The sequence below is a fragment of the Myotis yumanensis genome, unplaced genomic scaffold, assembly GCF_028538775.1.
Source record: "Myotis yumanensis isolate MYYU_CA2020_CCGP unplaced genomic scaffold, mMyoYum1.0.hap1 SCAF_3, whole genome shotgun sequence".
Classification (NCBI taxonomy): Eukaryota; Metazoa; Chordata; class Mammalia; order Chiroptera; family Vespertilionidae; genus Myotis; species Myotis yumanensis.
In genome coordinates, this window is record NW_027223754.1 from 153,772,263 (window position 1) to 153,792,422 (window position 20,160).

Sequence of the window (20,160 nt, forward strand, 5' to 3'; positions counted from 1 at the left end):
GAATAGAAGATTAAATTTAAAGTGAAGGGATCTAATACAAGAACCAGTTTTCCCTCCAGAAAGAAAAAGTAAACAGGAAAAAGTTTAATTGAAAAAATATATGTGTGTTCCAATTAAAAGCTGATAACTCAAGCTAGTTTACAGTACCTTCCAAATAACAGTGTGCCATGTTGAATGCTGTAATAAGGTCCCATGTGCACCAATTGTTGAAAACAGAGTTTGCCCTGCACTCTTCCTGACAGCAGGTCGGGGGTCCACACATAGTTCACCCAATTTTGCATAAAGACACAACCAAAGGCAATCAAATGGTGGTGCAGGGTGGAATGGCCGATTTAAGACAACCCCTTTCTCTTCTGCCTGCTTTTGCTGTGCTGCCTCTTCTTTATTTAATTCTTTTTCAATAATTTCTCCTCTTTGGAAAAAATAATCTGAAATATTCCACTAAAAAGCAAAGTAGAAAAATATCACTTTATCCATAGATTTTATTTTAAAGACATATATAAATATGCAACCCACAGCTGTTTTACTTTTTAGAATAAAACTTCTAAAAATTACTTCAGAAATCTAGAAGGGATTTAATGAAAACATCTCTTTCTCTGTCAAGTGTTTCTATCTGATTTCAGGAGAATATGGGGGAGAAATATTTTGCTAACATTAATATTTTTTATAAATTTATTATGAAAAATGTTAAGAACACAAAAATAGGGAGTATGTCAATATGTTGATATACCCACCACCTAGATAAAAATTATTAATATTTTATTTTTACTTTATACCTATTTTATAATCTCTACTAGAAAAAGGCTTTAAAAACATAACCCTGAAACCATTATCATACTAACAAAATTATTAACAATTCTTTAATATCATTTCTTAATATAATATGAAGTTAGTATTTTGTAACTTCATACAAGAGCAATTACTATTTCCAAACATATCTTATAACTTCATACGCAACCACAGCAAGGTATGCAAATCAATGAGAATTATATCAATGGTAAAAATGTAGAGTCCAATATCTGTGAACATAAATATAGAATAAAGGAAGTAATATCTAGCAGAAATCAACATTGAATTAATCAACTACTCTTTAGGAGCAATTATATACATACAGAACATGTCTATGTTTTCCCCCATGATTATATTTTTGACGGAAAGTATAGTGTCAGTCACCGATGACTGACATGGCACTTAACATGTTAATAGCAAAATACTAAGTTATCTAGCTTGTGAGGGGTATTTAAATTTGACTTGTAAAATTCTGAGTTATAATATACATTTAAGAGTCTAAATAACTGCCTTTAAATAAATTTGTACTGGCAACAGCTCTCTACATGTTTACTTTGTGTAATATTTAACAATATCCTAACTTACATTTTATTACTTTTATATTCAAAATAAGTAAAATGAAGCTCAAAAGATCAATAATTTAACAATTAACAAGGAGCAGACAGAATTAAAATACATGTCTAACAGTCTGGGCTCTTGCACTATCATGTGCAGTCTCCTTACAGCTAACAAAGCAGTGTTGACAAGCTATGGGACTCCATAAATGGTGAAGCCTTTTATGGAAGTTTTATTTACTAAATAAGTAGTATATCAAAATGTTGCTTCCAAAATAATATTGATAATCAATTAACCTTTACATGAGTCAACTGACTCTTTCTCTTCTATGTACTATTACCAGTTTATTAAATCCTCCCAAGAAAACCATGTAAAAAACAAACTTCAGCTCCATATGTCAAAATTATTCTAAATAGTCTGCTACTAATGAATCATTTCTTAAACTGTGTCACTTAATCCTTTAAGGAAGATGTGTTTGGTATCAGAGTCATTTAAATGATTCCTATAGAGTCAAGTATTTGCTTACCATTCACTCTCTAGGTTATATTATTAAAAGGCAGTGATACATACCAATAAACCTATTGAAGTTAAACTAATATTAAGTTCTTGATTATGAAGTCCAAAGCTACCTGCAACATCTACAACTATCTGCAGGCAAGTACAAGGCATTGTTGGTAGAAAATCTGTTACAACCAACTGAAGACACTGAAATGCAGTTCGTATCAAGGATTCTCTGAAAACACAAAAGATAAGAAGTTTATACTCATGCATTTAAACAAAATGTAAGGGAAATATATTTTTATGGTAATTTGGACCATGCAAAATTTTATTTTAAAGTTTGAACAAGAAAATCTTCTCTAATATAGATAACCTAGGACTTCAACATTTACAGAGATTTTAAAACAACATGCTTATTTAAAATAATTAATAAAAAAAATACACAGGTACAGAAATAAAACAGTACACAAAAGGAAAGGAAAATGTGTATTAATGCCATATTATTTTTTATTTGTATTTTGCACCAACTAGTCCAACAAAACTTAAGACATTAAATGAGAAAGGAAATTGCCTAGAGCTAACCTCTTACCACTATATCCCCAAAATCTAACATGATGCCTAGCATGTATACACACAATGAAATACTCACTGAATGAAAATTAGTTCTTTATTCTTTTATATCTATACTATATCTTATTTCTAAATTCTACATTATAAAAGAAAATACTAATTTTGAATTTCATATAAAGAGAATACGAAGTATTTGATTTTTTTAAGATAAATTCTGGTGGCAAAAAATAATGATGAAAATGAATTATAATAGCTAGTACATTGAGTGTTTACTATGTCAGGAACTTTGTAAGAGTTTTACATGCATTAATTCACTTCATTCATATAACAACATCGTATTTTATAACTACATCATAGGTTGGAAGAAGAAACTTCAGCTTCATTTAAGCTATAGGTGATATCATTTCACTTTAATCATCTCAATATTTTGTAGGATTTAAGGAAATTTATTACTACAAATAAATTTTTAAAATTTTTAAATAAGACTTCCATAATAGTCTCAAGCATCTCAATCATGTAAAACTCCTAAATTAGTCATCAAAACAAGGTATTACAAATCCTGCTGCAGAATTACACACAAATACATTCAAATTTCTGTTCTCTCCATTGCACTGTCCTACGTTAAATTAAACAAATCCATACATTTACTCTAAATGTGCTCTTTCTTCTGAATTCCTTATTTATACTAATAAAAGGGTAATATGCTAATTAGACCAAGTCGACAGGACATCTTCCCGTCATCCGGTCCTCCTCCTGAACAAAACCACAGTGGTGGGGGCTGAGGCAGAGGCAGTTAAGGATAATCAGGCCAGCAGGGAGGAGCAGTTAGGGGCGATCAGGCCAGCAGGGGGGGCAATTGGGGGCGACCAGGCAGGCAAAAAGAGTGGTTAGGGACGATCAGGCAGGCAGGGAGGTGAGCAGTTAGGAGCCAGCGGTCCTGGATTGTGAGAGGGATGTCTGACTGCCGGGATGTCCCCTGCGGGATTGGGCCTATACCAGCAGTCAGACATCCCCCAAGGGGTCCTGGATTGGAGAGGGTGCAGACTGGGCTGAGGGACACACAGCCCCGTGCACAAATTTTGTGCACCAGGCCTCTAGTCTATATATATAAAAGCATAAGTGACCATTCAACCGTTCACTATGATGTGCACTCACCACCAGGGGGCAGACACTCAACGCAGGAGCTGCCCCCTGGTGGTCAGTGCACTCCCACAACTGCTGCGGCAGCACGAGCCTCTCCCGCAGACACTCCTCCTGTGCGACCCTCCCCCATCCAGACTGGGACCGGAATAGGGACTGACTGGGTGTGAGCCTGCAGCCGCTTCTCCATCATGGGTATGCTGGTATTGCCCTAGGATGGGCGCACTGAGACCACAACAGAGTGGCAGCGAGCCTACTGAGCGGCAGCAGCAGGCACAGCGGGGCCAAGATGAGCGGGAGCAGCGTGGCGCCTGGCCTGGGCTCTGGCTCCTCCCCGGCCACCTCCTGTTTCATGCACTACTACATCCCTCGGGGATGTTGGACTGCCAGTTTTGGCCCAATCCCTGCAGGCCACACTGAGGGACCCCACCAGTGCATGAATCCATGCACCGGGCCTGTAGTTTAGTTATATACCTTATGGTAATTTGGACTACTATCCACTAAGCAAAGCCAGAAATCTGGGAATTATTCCTGATTCTGTTTCCTAAAACCCTTTCCCCCTAAAAGTTAATCTGTTTATAAGTAGTTCAAATCCATCTCCTCTCTATTTCTAGAGAGCACAGTAGGCTTTCCCATCCACTCCTCCAGGTTGCTTGACACAGTGATACATCTCATATGCATATCAGATACATTTACTCCTCTGATTAAAATCCTAAAATACCTCCCTAATGCATTAAGGATAAGTCCAAATAGTTTATGAAAGCATATAATATCCTTCATAATTTTGGTTCTGTCCTTCTCCAGGGGCATAGGCCCCTCCAACTGGATTATTATACTTATGTAACATAAAAAACTATTCTCTTACTAGGATATCCTACTTATAGGGTTTGTTCCTTTTCCATAGGCTTCTACTTTTAGAGCAGGAGCTATTTATCTGTGTAATCAGAATAACTAGAAAGCATAGTATTTGGAATATACTAGGCACAGAACCAATCCCATATAATAAAAGGAGAAAAACATAATGGCTTAATGACCGGAACGACTGATTGACCAGTCGCTATGAGGTGCACTGACCACCTCTTGGTCCCTCCCCTGAGCCCGCAGGATCCGATCGCTGGATGGCCAACAGAGAACCACGGGGAACTGGAGTGGGTGGCAGTGGGGCGGGACTGGGGACTGGCGAGCGGGCGAAACGCGGACCTCTTGGTCCCTCCCCCATCCCACAGGCTCAGATTGATCGCCCGGCCAACAGGGAAATGGGGTGGGTGGAGGCGGCGGGCGGGACTGGGGACTGGCTAACAGGCGGAAAGCAGACCTCTTGGTCCCTCCCCCCTGGCCTGCAGGCTCCCAAAGCTGGATGGCGAATGGGGAACCATGGGGAACTGGGGTGGGAGGCGGTGGGGCGGGACTGGCGAGCAGGCAGACGATGGCCCTGATCGCAGGCTAGGCCTAGGGACCCTACCCACACACCATTTCATGTGCTGGGCCTCTAGTGTTTAATAAATGAACAAATCAATGAAAAAGGGTTACTTAAAAGCAATTTCTTAGACTTCCCAATATATGTAGAGAGGTCAAGCCATAAATGTAAATTTACTTTTTACCAAGTATTTAACAAAAGAAAGCCCAATCTTTGGATGTGCTATAAAGTTTGTTATATTGATACATTTATCTTATCATAAGAACCTGTATCCTTGTATAAATGTCAATAAACAGCAATTTTCCCATCCTTCCTAAACAAAAGTGAGCCCTAATAATTCGCTGTAGCCACTTGAGGGTAGAGTTAAGAAAAACTGTAGAACTTGAACTTAAGCAGAAAGAGTATATATAAAAAATTGCCACTACTACAAGATTTTAGGATGGATTCCCTTTTTCTGTTACTTTTTGAAAGTTAATTTGAAACACTTACCCTTGGTCATTTCTGATTGCTCCCATGACTCCAAGCACTAATGGCCATCCAGGTCCAAGACTATCTCCCTGACTCTGCAAAATTTGCAACACACATTCTAGTTGCTTGAGTCGGATATCTGGATGGTTAATACTGGACATCTCCTTTAATGGGTTCAATAAAAGCAACTGCAGTCTCTGAAAAGAGAGCAAGAAAGTAATTAGGACAAGAAGCCCAAAAAGACAGAAAGGCCCTGCTGAGACTTTTTAAGTTCAAAATCACCTCCAATCAGACTGCAATGGTAAACAGAAATTTCATAGTAAAATAAACATTGAATATAATTTTCTAACAGTAATCATTAGGGGTTATTTTGTCATCTATATTGTTTTATAATTTAAGAGAAAATAAAGATCAATCTTTTAAGATGTTAGAATTCAGGATAAATGGGGAGTGACCTTATGTTAAAAGATATTAATAATAAATACATATGGAAATAAATCTCACTAAAGGAAATATATATTTGTAAAAATTTAGATATATTTGTAAAAAGGAAAACAATTTCCAAATTCTAAAATTACCTTTCATTTACTTTATTAATGTATAGCATATGTATTTAAATTTAGAATTCTCAATACTTCTAAAAAATGAATAAGTATGGTAAACAAAGATGACATATAAGCACAAAATTTGCTGGAGAGTTAAAAAAAAAAAAAAGCAGCACTCCTTTCTATTACTTTCAGCAGCTGAAAGCACTTGCTTCATTTTTAACTTTCTTCTCTCCAAAGATTCATTTATTTGGTTCACTGATTGAACACAAATTTGTAAGGTCTCACTATGTGCAAGGTATTAAGCTGGACATTGAAGATACACATAAACAAGGGTTTTCTTTTCAAAAAAATTAAGTTGCAGTAGGAAAAAAATATGAAATCACTAAAATAAAAGCTCTATAAAAATGTAGAGCTTTTCTGTTTTTCCCATCATTTTACTCCAAAAGCTAAAAAACTGCCTGCCTTACGTACTTTATAAGTATCCTTATAATAAAGGCTAATATGCAAATCAACCAAACAGCAAAACAACTGGTTGCCATGATGCACACTGACCACCAGGGGGAAGATGCTCAACGCAGGAGCTGTCCCCTGGTGGTCAGTGTGCTCCCATACGGGGAGCACCACTCAGCCAGAAGCCCTCAGCCTGCTCATGGCTGGCGAGCGCAGCAGCAGTGGCGGGAGCCTCTCCCACCTCCGCAGCAGTTGGATATCCCCCAAGGGCTCCCAGACTGCTAGAGGGCGCAGGCTGGGCTGAAGGACCCCCACCCCAAGTGCACAAATTTTGTGCACTGGGCCTCTAGTTTGATGAATAAATTTGTAGAATACAATTACAATACAGTAAGATAATGAGAGCAATGAGAATAGTTGCTTCATTAAATGCTTCATTCCAACTCAATCTTCAAACAATAAACCTTTGGTGTACTTTTAAAAAACTGTATAAAATATGTATGAATGATTAGGTGAGTCAGGACAAAGGACTCAAGACTAATGTAAACTATGAAAACATAAAATAACTTTGTAAATTACTGAAAAATAAAAATCTATTTTACTGTGTTCATCCCTTCTGCCACTTGTTTTCTCCCCATGTAAGGGTAATGAGAAGAAAAATGTCAGAGACAGGTAGGACCAAAGAAAGAAAAAGAGACTAATAAAATAGGGCCCCAAAATGAAGCCCCAACACTGAAAGTTCTGGATTGGGAGACAAATTCCAGGTAGTTTATTAACTTAGTTCAATGTCATGCACAAGAAAGTTTCTACGACATTAGATAACGATAATCCTAAATATCCAGGTACATCAACCTGGAGACCCATGGCCTACATATCATTGATTAAGCAACAAAACCCACTTTTAAAATATCAGCCATTTGATAAATTAAGAAAAAATTACATATGGAAGATGATTTTACATTAAATATTCTTTTTTAAAAAGATTTTTTTCTACCTGGTTTTGTGAAAGTGGAGGATCATGGTTAAATGTTAACCCTGCTTTAATAAGTGAAGTTAAAGCTTCCGCTCCCCATTCTCTCATTCGAGAATTTGGATGCTGGCAGACCTGAAGGCAAATACATTGAACAAAAATTAAATATATAACTTATATACTTAAGCTTACATATCAATTTGAGAAAAGAAAAATAAAAACATTACATTTTTTATCCTTTCACATTTAAAAAATTATATCAAATATTCATCAATAAGGATTGAAGGAAATATTGCATCCAAAATATAGGTAAGCTTACCTTCTGAATAATGGGTAAGAGGAAGCAATAGAGAGACAGAAGATAAAAGATGAAATCAAACAAGTCACAGAAAAGAGAGGATTTCATAAAAGTAAATGATGTCATCAGAATAAACAAAAGAAGCAGATACTAATGTTTCTAATTAGGTCTACCCACATAAATAATGTGCTACAATTTTAAAAATGGCATTTTTTGCCATTTGAGGAGAATATCCATAATAAAGAAATCTGCATATGTCCTTTAATAGCTCATAAAAGTAATCCAAATAAAATGGGGGGGGGGGGGAGGAGAAAAGCACTAGCACTTTTGTTTTTCTTATTAAAAGTAATACCTTTGTCAGGTTACTAAATTAGTATCAAATGATCATGGCATCATAAACCAAAACTGCACATACACATGTATACTGATAGAAGCAGCTATTATTAAGCTAATGATTAAGAATCACCCCAACTTGAATACTAGAGGATACAAATCCAGATAAAATTCCCTGGTGCCATCTACAAGTAGTGATACCAAACAGGTTTTTCCCCTTGTAGGAGATCTATCTCATAATCATGGGAAAGGCTGTAAAACAGGAGAGTTTACTACTAAATCTGTCCCAATTGCCTTGAACTAGCTAAAAATAAGGTGATTAAAAGATTGTATCATAAAAGAAAGGGAACCCAAACTAACAGCTGAAGGAGACTTTAGAGATTTTATTGATATGGTACCCATTTTCAGCCCAAAACAAAAAGAATTCTTTCAACAAGGCAATTAACTTTAGTCCCTGATAAAAATGTATAGATAAAATTAATCCTGATTTTGTGTATGGATATCCAGAGTCATTAGTTCATTGTGTTAAGTCTTTATTCTTAACAAAAATAAATAAATATAATAATTTTTAAAAAGAGGTTACCTCAAGTAGATGACCAGTTAGAGGTCTCCATAGAATTTCTATTCGGTGCATGTTAACTAGACCAGTTTCTAACAATTTAGCAACAGCAAAAAGAGAGGGTTCCTAGAGAGAAAACATATTACATCTTGATATTTAAAGAAAAATTTGAGTACTTGAACTATAAATGAAACTGAGAACACTCTGAAGAGCATGACTATAACTAATATATGACTAGTTAGTACAAAGTTAGCAATAAAGATAATAAAACCTCAGTCCTCATGAGATAAGCCTTTCTGCCCAACCACAAGTATCCAGAATAGCTCCTAATTTGAAAATTTAATTATAAAGAGAATGCATTAGTGAGGGAAAAGTGAAATTCAAAAATTTCAGACACAGAAAGTGACTAGTTTTCTAACCAGAAGGAAAGAATTCTGCTATGGGCTGAACTGTGTCCCTCTAAAACTCACATGTTGAAACCCTAACCCCTAATGTTACAGTACTTGGAGATAGAGCCCATGAGATCATTGACATTAAATGAGGTCATAGGATTATACAATCCTGATACAATAGGATTAGTGTCCTTATGAGAAAAGATACCAGAGAGCTTCCAAGCACATACTCCCTCTCCCTTGATCTCATTGAAGAAAATGTATAGATATTCTGGCCTCATGCCCAAAGATTCTTACTCAGGAAGCCTAGAATGTGGCCCTGACATTTATATTTTCCAAAAAATCTCATAGCTGACTGATGCACACAAAAGTCACTAGTGAAGTGGTTTAAAATGGAGGTCTGGAATGAGACATATATGGGTTTAAATCCAAGCTTCACCAATTACAAAATAGGTGATCCCAGGCAAATTACTTAAGTTATTTCATATTTCATCTATAAAATGGGGATAGTGCTACTGAACCTTACAGAGTTGTTTTCAATAATTAAATAACATACTGTTAGTGTCTGACATTCAGTAAACAAACTATTATTTTGCTTTATTATTCATTATTATGCTTTATTCTGTTTTGTTATTTTTGTTATTGATATGACCATGGTAATATGCCTGCACAAGTGTCATTAACATCACCTCCTTCTAAAAAAGAATTTAAAGGCTTTACCATCAGCTACTTCCTTAACACATTAGCACAAATCCCTGCAATGAGGACCAAAATGAGATGACTGGTCACTATAAAGCCACAGCTAAAGAACATTAATATATACACATCTTTAATACCTAGAATATTTAACTTATACTGATAACTAATAAACTTTAAAAATGTAGAAAATAAGATGTTTCTACTCATTTTAGTATCTGCATATTTAGAATTTTTATAGAAAGCACAGGGGTTTTTTTGTTTTGCTTTCCACCAGTTTTTGTTTTTTCTTCATCGATTAAGGTATTACATATGTGTCCTTATCCCCCCATTGTCCACCCACTCCCCACTCATGCCCTCACCCCTCTGGTGTCTGTGTCCATTGATTAGGCTAATATGCATGCATACAAGTCCTTTGGTTGATCTCTCAGAAAGCACAGTTTAATAATACTCTCTTATGCCTACATCAACAAACATTTTTGGCACTAGCCAGTTTGACTCAGTGGATAGAGCTTTGGCCCATGGGATAAAGGGTCCCAGGTTCGATTCCAGTCAAGGGCATGTATCTCAGTTGCAGGCTTGATCCTCAGCCCTGGTCAGGGTGGGAGGTAACCAGTCAATCTGTCTTTCTCACATCGATGTCTCTCTCTGTCTCTTCCCTCCCTTCTACTCTCTCTAAAAATCAATGGGAAAATATCCTTGGGTGAGGATTAACAACAACAACAAAAATCATTTTTGCCCAGCCAGTGTGGGTCAGTGGTTAAGCATCAATCCAGGGTGAGGCAAAAGTAGGTTTACATTGTTTGTATGGAAAGTAATACAATAATTAATAAATAATAATTCAAGAATAAACTGTTTTTCATACTCACAACCATAAACCTACTTTTGCCCTACCCTGTATTATTGTTTTAAATTAATAAATAATAATAATAATTTCTCTATAAGTACATTTTTCTTGTGTACTGAATATTTTTCAAAATGTTGTTGTTTTTTTAAATATATTTTATTGATTCTTCACAGAGAGTAAGGGAGAGAGATAGAGAGTTAGAAACATCGATGAGAGAGAAACATCTATCAGCTGCCTCTCGCACATCTCCTACTGGGGATGTGCCGCAACCCAGGTACATGCTCTTGACCGGAATCGAATCTGGGACCTTTCAGTCCGCAGGCTGACGCTCTATCCACTGAGCCAAACCGGTCTCGGCTCAAAATGTTTTTAAAAAGAATAATACAGCACCACATTTATAAATAAATTCTATAAAATGTCACAATAATACTTACAATTTATGATTGGGACAATACAAGATTTAAATCAAGGAATATATGTCTCAGTTTCTCTTGCCTTTGTTGGGACAGAAAATAAGGAGCTTATCATTTCTTTCTGAAGGTAATAAATGACTCTCCCTACCTTGAAAATTAATTTTTTGCTTTGTTCACTGACGATATGAATAGAAAATACTTTTGAGACAATGTCTTTCTATATACAAAATATCATTCCTATTATAATGGGAAGCACAGGAATATTTTGATTTACTTATATCTTAAAAATTATTTAAAGTAAAATGCTTTCTACATTTTACAATGAATAAATATAGTTGGGCTATTTATACCTAAGTGAAGACTCCCAGGACATGATTAAAAAACATAGAATGCAAATTTGTTTAAATCAAAATTTGATTTATAATCCATAAACAGTAAAAACTCAACAGAGTAGGGTTAGCCTACAAGATATTGGTCCCATTAGTAAGATACTAATATCATGATGAGTACACACACACCTTATTTAATTAAGTAATGTACTATATTTAAAACAAACAGGTAGAATACCACACCTTATTATTTCCATAGGCCATATCCATTGCTTCTACGGATAAGGAGCAAAGCGCATTTATTAAATGGTGCAATGATACGTCATCAAGGTACCTGAAATAAAAAATGAATAAGCCATTCTGATCTAAAATAAATAGCTAACAATAATGTTTCCACCAATTTAAAAACCTGATCTTACTGTGAGCTTTCAAACAATCTTGAAAGTATATTAGAAATCACTGGTAAATCTGTCATCACTGCTGTTGTTAGAACCTAAAAGAAGAATAAAATTAATGTAACATATGAACATTGTGGGAAGCACTAATTGAGTAAGAATGACTAGAACTTACTGTACTGGGTCCTTCTACAGCTCTCCCAGGTTTCAAGGCACCACCACTACTAGGCTTTAATCCCAGAATCCAAACAAGATGCTGAAAATGTTTTTAAAAATCAAAACAAATAAATTTATAAGCATAAAAATTCTAATAATGAAAATTAAAACTCTTAATAACTAAAACTAAAATCAGTAGTAGGCTTCTAACAACCAAATTTAAATCAGCAATTAATAGTCATATAAAATACTTATTACACCAAGCATAAGCAGAACTTAGTCTAGAACTCAGGCCATTATGAGAAGTATTCCATTATTTCATACAACATAAGCCATGTCTTCTTTCCCTTCCAACTTCTCCCTCCTCATATTTACTGCTTATTCCTTCAGCCTGTTCAAAGTACCAATCGACATTGCTTAGTTTAATTGTTAGCACTTAGATATAAAACAATACTGACCTCTGATCCAGAGACTACAACATACCTGTAGAGTTGCCAAGACAAGTTGCCACGATGTTCCAAGAACAGCCCCATGACAGTGTGCCAAGTTAAGTAAAGTCCTCATACACTGGATATTTTTGGATGTTAACTATTTAGAAAAGGATATATTTGCAGAACTGTTATGCATTCTTGAAAATTAAAAGCTTGTACAGCAGCATTATCAAATTCAAATTAAAAAAACACCAAAAATATTAAGAAAATAGGTTTGGATGGTTTTACACAGAATACATTCATTTCCTTAAAAGTTGTATTATCATAGTTGATTATGATAATGTCAACTACATATTTATCTAATTTCTTCTAAAGATAACACCCAGGTAAAAGAAAGTAAATAAGTATAAAGATACATTTTGGCAAAAAAGATACAAAAGTTTCCTTGAAAGTTAACTGGCAAACAAGAAAAGAACAAGTACTCTACCATTACTGTTCCTTGAGGCTGGACTGCTAGTGGCTGACCCACTGCCACTACTTGCTGGTGAGATTCACTTGATGGACTTATCATCATAACACTTTGGCCCTGAATGGAATATGCTACAATAGAAATGAATACCTAAGTAATTCAAATATAACTTTTATGTTGCATTCAAAATAATGTGATATTTTAAGACATTAATTTGACGAAACTAAATACAATGATGACTTAATTACCTATATGCAAACACTTTTAAAACCCAGGAAGGGCAAAAACAAAGGCAAGTTAAGCAAATATTAAGTAAATTAATTTTCTATGTAACTTTAACAAATTATATAACTTTGGTAGATTTCTTTGTAAGAACTTAGAATTAGGACTCTATTTTAAACATGTATTCCCAGTAAACTTTTCAATTAAAGTTAGAGACCAAAATTCACATTTTCAGCTTAAAAACTGATTATCTTATTGAAATATATTTACATTGCATGGAAGAAACTTGAATATTTTGAAAGTACTCAACAAGGAAAAAATTTTTGAATATCTATTTAATATAAGTAGTTGCAAACATTACTGTCCTACTAGTTCCACTGGAAAAAACATACAAACCACCACCATTTCGACAATATATTATAGTTTACAAAGGATTTCCAGATTTATCTTCACCATTATTGCTTAAAATTAATGTCATTTTCCCCTACCCTAATTTCTATTATTTTTTAAAAGATGAAAGAAACTGAGGATCAGGGACATTAACTTCTCACAGAGGGCACAGAGTCATGAACTAAGAAGTTCTATAATATTTTCTCTATGCCATGTCAGCCCACTAGATGAAGAGAACTTTGAGTAAACTGAAGTCTTACATTTATTGGAAAGGGTGGCTGCAGTGGTGGTATTCAACACAGTAAGAGCATAATGGGGAGGCAGGGAACCTTTGCATATTGCAGTTATAAAGGCATCTCTTGACGTTACTAGGCCCAGTCTTCCACAAAGAGCAGCCATAGTCAGTTCAGCTTTTAAAATATTCTCAGTAGCAGCTTCATCTGTGCTGAAAAAATAAAGTATTTCATTAATGTGATTAATATGATTAATTTATTTTTAATTACAGTGCAAACTATGTGGAATTAGGTATTTAAGGAAGTTTTAAGAAAATTTATTAAAAATTGTCAAAATCAATACACTTGAGGAATGTTAACTAACATATACCTGAAAATTAAAAATATCATTTTAAAATCAGTAAATTCTGCAATTCTGAAGAAAAACAGCCAAGAAATTGAATACTATGATTATAATACTTTGTAATAGTAAGGTTTGAAATGAAAAGGGCATTCTGTTATTTTAGGACTTTTTTTTCCTAAAATACTAACAACAATTCTGGTGGGGAGCAAGGCAAGGATAGAATAAGGGAGGAGAATCAAAACAAAGAATAATGCCCTGGCTGGTATGGCTCAGTTGGTTGGACATCATCCCCTGCACCAGGAGGTTGCCAGTTCAATTCCCAATCAGGGCACATGCCTGGTTGTAGGCTCAATCCCTGGTAGGGGGTATGCAGGAGGCAGCCGATCAATGTTGTGCTCTCACATCAATGTTTCTCCCTCTCCCTCTCCCTTTCCCTCTCCTCTTCCTTCCTCTCCCTCTCCTCTCCTTCCCTCTCCCTCCCCCTCTCCCTCCCCCTCCATCTCCCTCTCCTTTCCTCTCTCTCTAGGAATCAGTAAACCATTCTAAAAAAACAAACAAAATAAAACAAAGAATAATATTATACACATATAAAAACTAAAATTAGAAAATAATTCTTAGGACAAATTTAAGTAAACTATTTTAGTGTTTTTTTTAAATTGTCAAATGCAATATAAAACTTACAAAGACTTAATACCTGGCATCAAGAAGGAGTGAGAGAGCAGCAAGTAGACCACACCAGCAGGCATTCACCATTTCTTCCCAAACAGCTCTATTAACTTAAACAAAACAAAACAAAACAAAACAAATAAACTACTTGATGATAATTATAGATGTCATAGTACTTGACAATATGTCAGATTCTAAAATCTCCCTGGTCATCTTATAATATATCAAATATTCCACCAACAACTCAACTATTCAATATTAAAGCTATTATATTTAAAATATATCTGAATAAATAAAAACTTTAAAACTACATTATAGTTTCAGAATTTAGCAAGCCTTAAAACTAAGTTATTTTAACCCTTTGCACTCCGAACCATTCTGGACATTGGCTACCAGCTACTCGACGCTACTTTGCGGCAGAAACGTGCATTTACAGACCCTCGTATTATTTAGTATAATTTTGGAACCAAGTAACGTATTATAATGATATTGGACTTATATGAATTGGGTGACATCGAGGAATGTATATTTGCAAAAAAAACAATATTTTATTGATTATAATTTTGTACAGTATGATAAGTTTTGTAACACTCCCCAATATGCATTGCAGGCTGATTAGTGCATGTTTGACAGTAATAAGTGGTTTGACGCCTGCCACCAGGTGTTTTCCTGTTAGAACACACAATGCAGTCCCGTTTTCTTTGTCCCACATCGGGAATATGTAGTTTATTGTTTAATCTATTGTCCGCAGAAGATGTGGATGGACGCGTTCTCGATACACGAAAATCGCCCTTTAATTGGTCAACGAGTGTCTTGACAAACTTGTGATGTGTCATTGGCGTTTCATTACTTGTTTGTTTTTCGATGCGATACATTATGTATGAGTTTATCACACACATTTCCAATCCCCCAAAAAATAACTTCCTCCACCATTTGAGCGATTTACGGAGGAAACAATACGTCGAAGCGTATTGATCCACACCACCCATATTTGCCGTATATTCTAACACCATTTCAGGCTTACTGACTGTTACGATATGTCCACCGCGTAATGTTCTCTGGGTAGATTGTAGGTTTGTGTTATAATAATTGGTGAGCATGGTAATAATTCTTTTATCTTTCCACGCAAGAAGCATAGTATTATTCTTTCTGTATGCAACTGTTTTATTGGTTGAAAATTTTGGTTTTTTAATTTGTGTCGGTACGCCTTTTCGATTTATCTTTATAGTGCCAGTAAGATGACAATTCATCTTCAGCAGTTCTTCCGCTAAAAGGATGCTGGTATAGTACCTGTCGGTGAACATGTGGTATCCTTTTGCATCAGGAACTCTTTCTAATAATTTCTTGAATAAATGTAGCGGAATCCTGGTACTTACTGGAAGATCCGGCCGGGATATATTATCAGAGGTTATGCTGCCATAGTATGGAAGTATTGTAAATAAGTATCCCGTTCTTGAGTCCGCCAGCGCATATATGCGTATACCCCACTTTGTTGGCTTGTTGGGATTATATGTAATAAATGCTATTCTGCCTTTGAACTTTACAACAGATTCATCCACAGCGACTGCTTTATATGGTAGGAAATACTGTCTAAATTTGCTATCTATATATTCTAAATAGTTGCTAACTTTCTGAATGCGAGTTCTTATCGTTGCATTTCCTTGCGTGGGTTTGTTCAAATGTAACATCCAAAATATCTGCATAAATCTGGACCTGGTAAATGTTTCCGAAAAAAAAAGGGATTCTACTATTGGCAGCAGTAGACCAGTATTCTTGCATGTTGGGAAGTTGAATCAATCCCATATTCAGGATGACAGCGATAAATGCTAAAAATTCTTCTTTGGTAAAATTGTACCACTTGTGCCAAGTTGACTTTCGGGAAAGCTGTTTCTTTCCAATTTCTTCTTTGGCATAATTGTTTGTCTCTTTTATTATGCTGTCTACTAATTCTTCAGTAAAATATAATGTGAAATAGTCTATGGGCTCTTTTATGTTACTCGGGACTTGTGGTCCGGCTATTTCTTCGTGTAAATCAAAATTTATCGTGGCTGGAGGAACGTCCGATTCGGTAACATCTTCCCACTCTTCACTTGATGATACATTGTCATGTTGCCGTGTGTTTTCTTCCGTACTACTATTATCGCTTTCGCTATCTATGCGAACAATTCGTTGCCTTCTAGGTTGAACGATATCACTATCACTGCTGTCGTTTTGTTCTACAGTTAGTCTTTCTAACGTGTCTGTATAGAGGTCTATCTGGAGCTCATCTTCACTACTACTTGTGTCATGAGACTCATTCGTGGTTGCACGCTTTGCCATTGTTCTAATAAAAAATATGAATAAATGCATGGGTTGAAAATTTCTAATTGTTATTACTAACTGACAAGATGATATTTACCAAAATAGCTTTCACCAAACAATTTATTCACTAAGAAAAGAATCACTTTTCCGATTTTCTCCTCGTTAGATCTATGTGCACTGCTCGAAGCTTCAAACCAAAATGAGCTCAGCTTTGAAAATCTTTTCCTCCAGATGTAGACTTGTTTATTTGTAATTATATATCTCACTATACAGTGCGCGCTATGTTCGAAAACCGACCTTTCTTCTACAAACTCCCCTTATCGCTCTTTTCAAGTGGCGTCTCGAAGTGCTCGGACCGTCGTGAGCACGCATCTCACGTTCTCGTCCGACACAAAACCCGCTGACATTTCTTGTATATATCTTAGTAATTTTACGATATTTTGATTTAATTTCTTGTGCCATTTCAAGATAAAACTTCAGGGAAACATACATGTCTCAAAAAGTTGCGTTGAAATAACTCAATTCCCCGTAATCACTAATAAACTGCAATGTCCCCTGAGAGGGGACATCCAAGTGATATGTTAGAATTCCGATGTCCCCTGAGAGGGGACAGCGGAGTGCAAAGGGTTAAAATATCAATGGTAAGATATTTCTATATACAAGTTAACTTATATCTTTTAAGTATACATATCAGATCAATTCCTATTCCTTTCCCCTTCACTGGGCCAAACTTTCACCCTATGTGACCAGCTGGCAATGAGTCAATGTAATAAGATTGATTATATACATTGGGGATCAAGCAAAAAGTAAACATGTTGAGTAAAAAGGGATCAAGTTTCTCTCTATGGAAGAAGGGAATTACAAATATGGAAATCTAAAAATAGACCTTGTCATATTAAACTGGAATTAGAAAAACTGGTGTGACCTCTTGATATTTTACATAGAGAAATATTTTTTTAAATGTAGAGAGATGTGTGCTTGTTTGTGTGTATTTCCTATTCAGGTACCAAGAAGTTTACCTAGTGGCCATGTGTTAGTATCTAAATACTATTCTCCACTAAAAGGAACTAGGACTCCTTGGAAAAATAACTGATTGCTGAACTGGGCAAGACAAAAAAACAAGATAAGCTTGGAACATTTTGTTGTATCAGATAGTAAGAGTGCTCAGAAAATGACAAAAGGACATGAGGCACACATGCTATCTTGAAAGGGGGTCCCCACTGGTCCTGTCGAGGATATCTGAGAGTCAAACCAAATAATGATAATCACAGATTATAATCCTTTGAATATAATAGGAATCCAAGAATTTATAAATAAAGGGGAAAAAAATGAGGGAAACATTTTTTAAAGTAAAGGTCTCAAAGTATTTCTCCACAAAAAGTTAATATCACCAATTATGAAGCATATTGACGTTTGCTGAACACAGTAAATATAGCACAGCAACATTTCTGTGGTAGTTCTGCCAAAAATGATTAAATTGAATTTAATTATGAGGAACCAAAGGACAAACCAAAATTGACTAGCCTGTACTCTTAAAAAAATATCAAGGTCATATAAAACATGAAAAGAATTAAGGAACTTTTCCAGATTAAAGGACAGTACAGAGTCATAGAACGAAATTTAATAGGTGATCCAGGAACATAAAGGGGCAACTGGCAAAATTTAAATGGGGTCTGGAATTCAATGGTAATATTGGATTGATGCAAAATTTTTAATGGGAACTGTACAGTAGTTCTGTCCTTAATTCTAGAAAATACACATTAAAATATTAAGGGATAATGGGGCCTCATGTCTGCAACTTATTAAAATGGTCCAGAAAAAAAGTATAGTGACATGTATATAAATAGAAAGAATGATAACGCAAATAGGGTGGTGTTAACAATTGGGAATTCAGGGTGAAGAATATATGAGAACTCTATTATTTTTACAACTTTTCTATAAATTTCAAATTATTTCCAAATAAAATTGAAAATATAGAATCACAATAACACACCTATTTCCTTATCCATTTCGTCTGCTGTTGACTGTAATTCTTGCTGTTCTGATGACTGTGTTGTTGAAGAAGCGGCTTCACTGCTAGTCTGACATTCCATTTCAGTCTCTCCCAACTCTCCTTCAATCATACTAGTGATGCCACGGACAAGGTCTAGCAAACAATGGAATGCCACAGACATGGCATAACCTTCTGGTATAGTTGGGGGCTCAACTTTGTCCAACATCTCTAGGCTGAAATTATGAAAAAAACAGAACACTAATGAGAAACTACAATGATGAAAATACATGAAACTAGTTCTATAATATGTAAATTCTAGAAATTAAATTTAATAGAATAGTAAAAGTGGACATTACTGTTTGTTTTCTCTTCCTACATCTAAGAAACTGATTAGAAAAATTACAGCCTGACCACTGCCATAACTAATTATTTGAATAATTTACTTTTTGCCTCTCCCCCAATTGTGCCAATATTTTCATGAATTGTTGATATTAAAAAAATAAAGACTGGGGTGGGGGGTAAGAGATCAACCAAAACACTTGTATGCATGCATATAAGCATAACCAATGGACACAGACACTAAGGGAGTGAGGGCATGTGCTGGGGGGTGGAGGTGGCCGGGGAGAGGTCAATGGGGGGAAAAGGAGACATATGTAATACTATATGTAATACTTTAAGCAATAAAGAATTAAAAAATAAATAAATAAGTAAAGACCTACATACAAAATAGATTAAGACTTAAACTGACTATAAAACATCTCAAACTCTGACCTGGTGCTTTTAAAATAAGGTGTTATCGAACCATATCAAAATTACAACTAAAATACAGAACAACCATCATTCAGAACTGCCTGAAAGCTAGTTGATTGGAAGTTGTACAACTAGAGAAATGAAGAAGAAAGCACATTGAGACTGGTAGGAAGGCTGGAGGCAGGGAATGGGCTGGTCCAACACCTATGTGTGCTTAATCTGGTGGAAGATGGTCTCTGCGGAGGCAGCCTGTGAGGAGCACGGGATCCCAGCCCCAGACCAAACCCCCAGCCCAGGGTCCCACAGCTGGGAAGAGAAGTCCCCATAACTTTCAGGCTATAAAAACCAGCAGAGATTGTGGCTGAGTGACAGAGAGGCTGCTGGAGACTCAGGTGTTCCTTTTAAAGGGCCTATGCACTAACTTACAAGGTCCCTCTTCCTCTGAGCTCCAGCGCTGGGTAGTGGCTCTGGGGGACTCAAACATAGACGGGAGGAACTGGATTATCTGGCATCAGGGCAGGAACTCAGGGGTGGCTTTCTCC

General features: G+C 35.8%; 1 protein-coding gene across 5 annotated transcripts in view; it reads right to left on the reverse strand.

Moving 5' to 3' along the window:
* MON2 (MON2 homolog, regulator of endosome-to-Golgi trafficking) overlaps positions 1-20,160 on the reverse strand; it is a 121,332-nt gene that overhangs the window by 43,016 nt on the left and 58,156 nt on the right. For all 5 annotated transcript variants that reach the window (XM_070409816.1, XM_070409815.1, XM_070409819.1 and 2 more), the window contains 13 exons: positions 18,869-19,101; positions 14,603-14,684; positions 13,593-13,777; positions 12,739-12,851; positions 12,304-12,408; positions 11,840-11,920; positions 11,689-11,762; positions 11,513-11,603; positions 8,617-8,718; positions 7,427-7,537; positions 5,459-5,634; positions 1,915-2,077; positions 148-441 (listed from right to left, as the gene is read on the reverse strand). In XM_070409816.1, the coding sequence (XP_070265917.1) occupies positions 148-441; positions 1,915-2,077; positions 5,459-5,634; positions 7,427-7,537; positions 8,617-8,718; positions 11,513-11,603; positions 11,689-11,762; positions 11,840-11,920; positions 12,304-12,408; positions 12,739-12,851; positions 13,593-13,777; positions 14,603-14,684; positions 18,869-19,101 (1,810 nt within the window). The remainder of the gene's footprint in view (positions 1-147; positions 442-1,914; positions 2,078-5,458; positions 5,635-7,426; positions 7,538-8,616; positions 8,719-11,512; positions 11,604-11,688; positions 11,763-11,839; positions 11,921-12,303; positions 12,409-12,738; positions 12,852-13,592; positions 13,778-14,602; positions 14,685-18,868; positions 19,102-20,160) is intronic.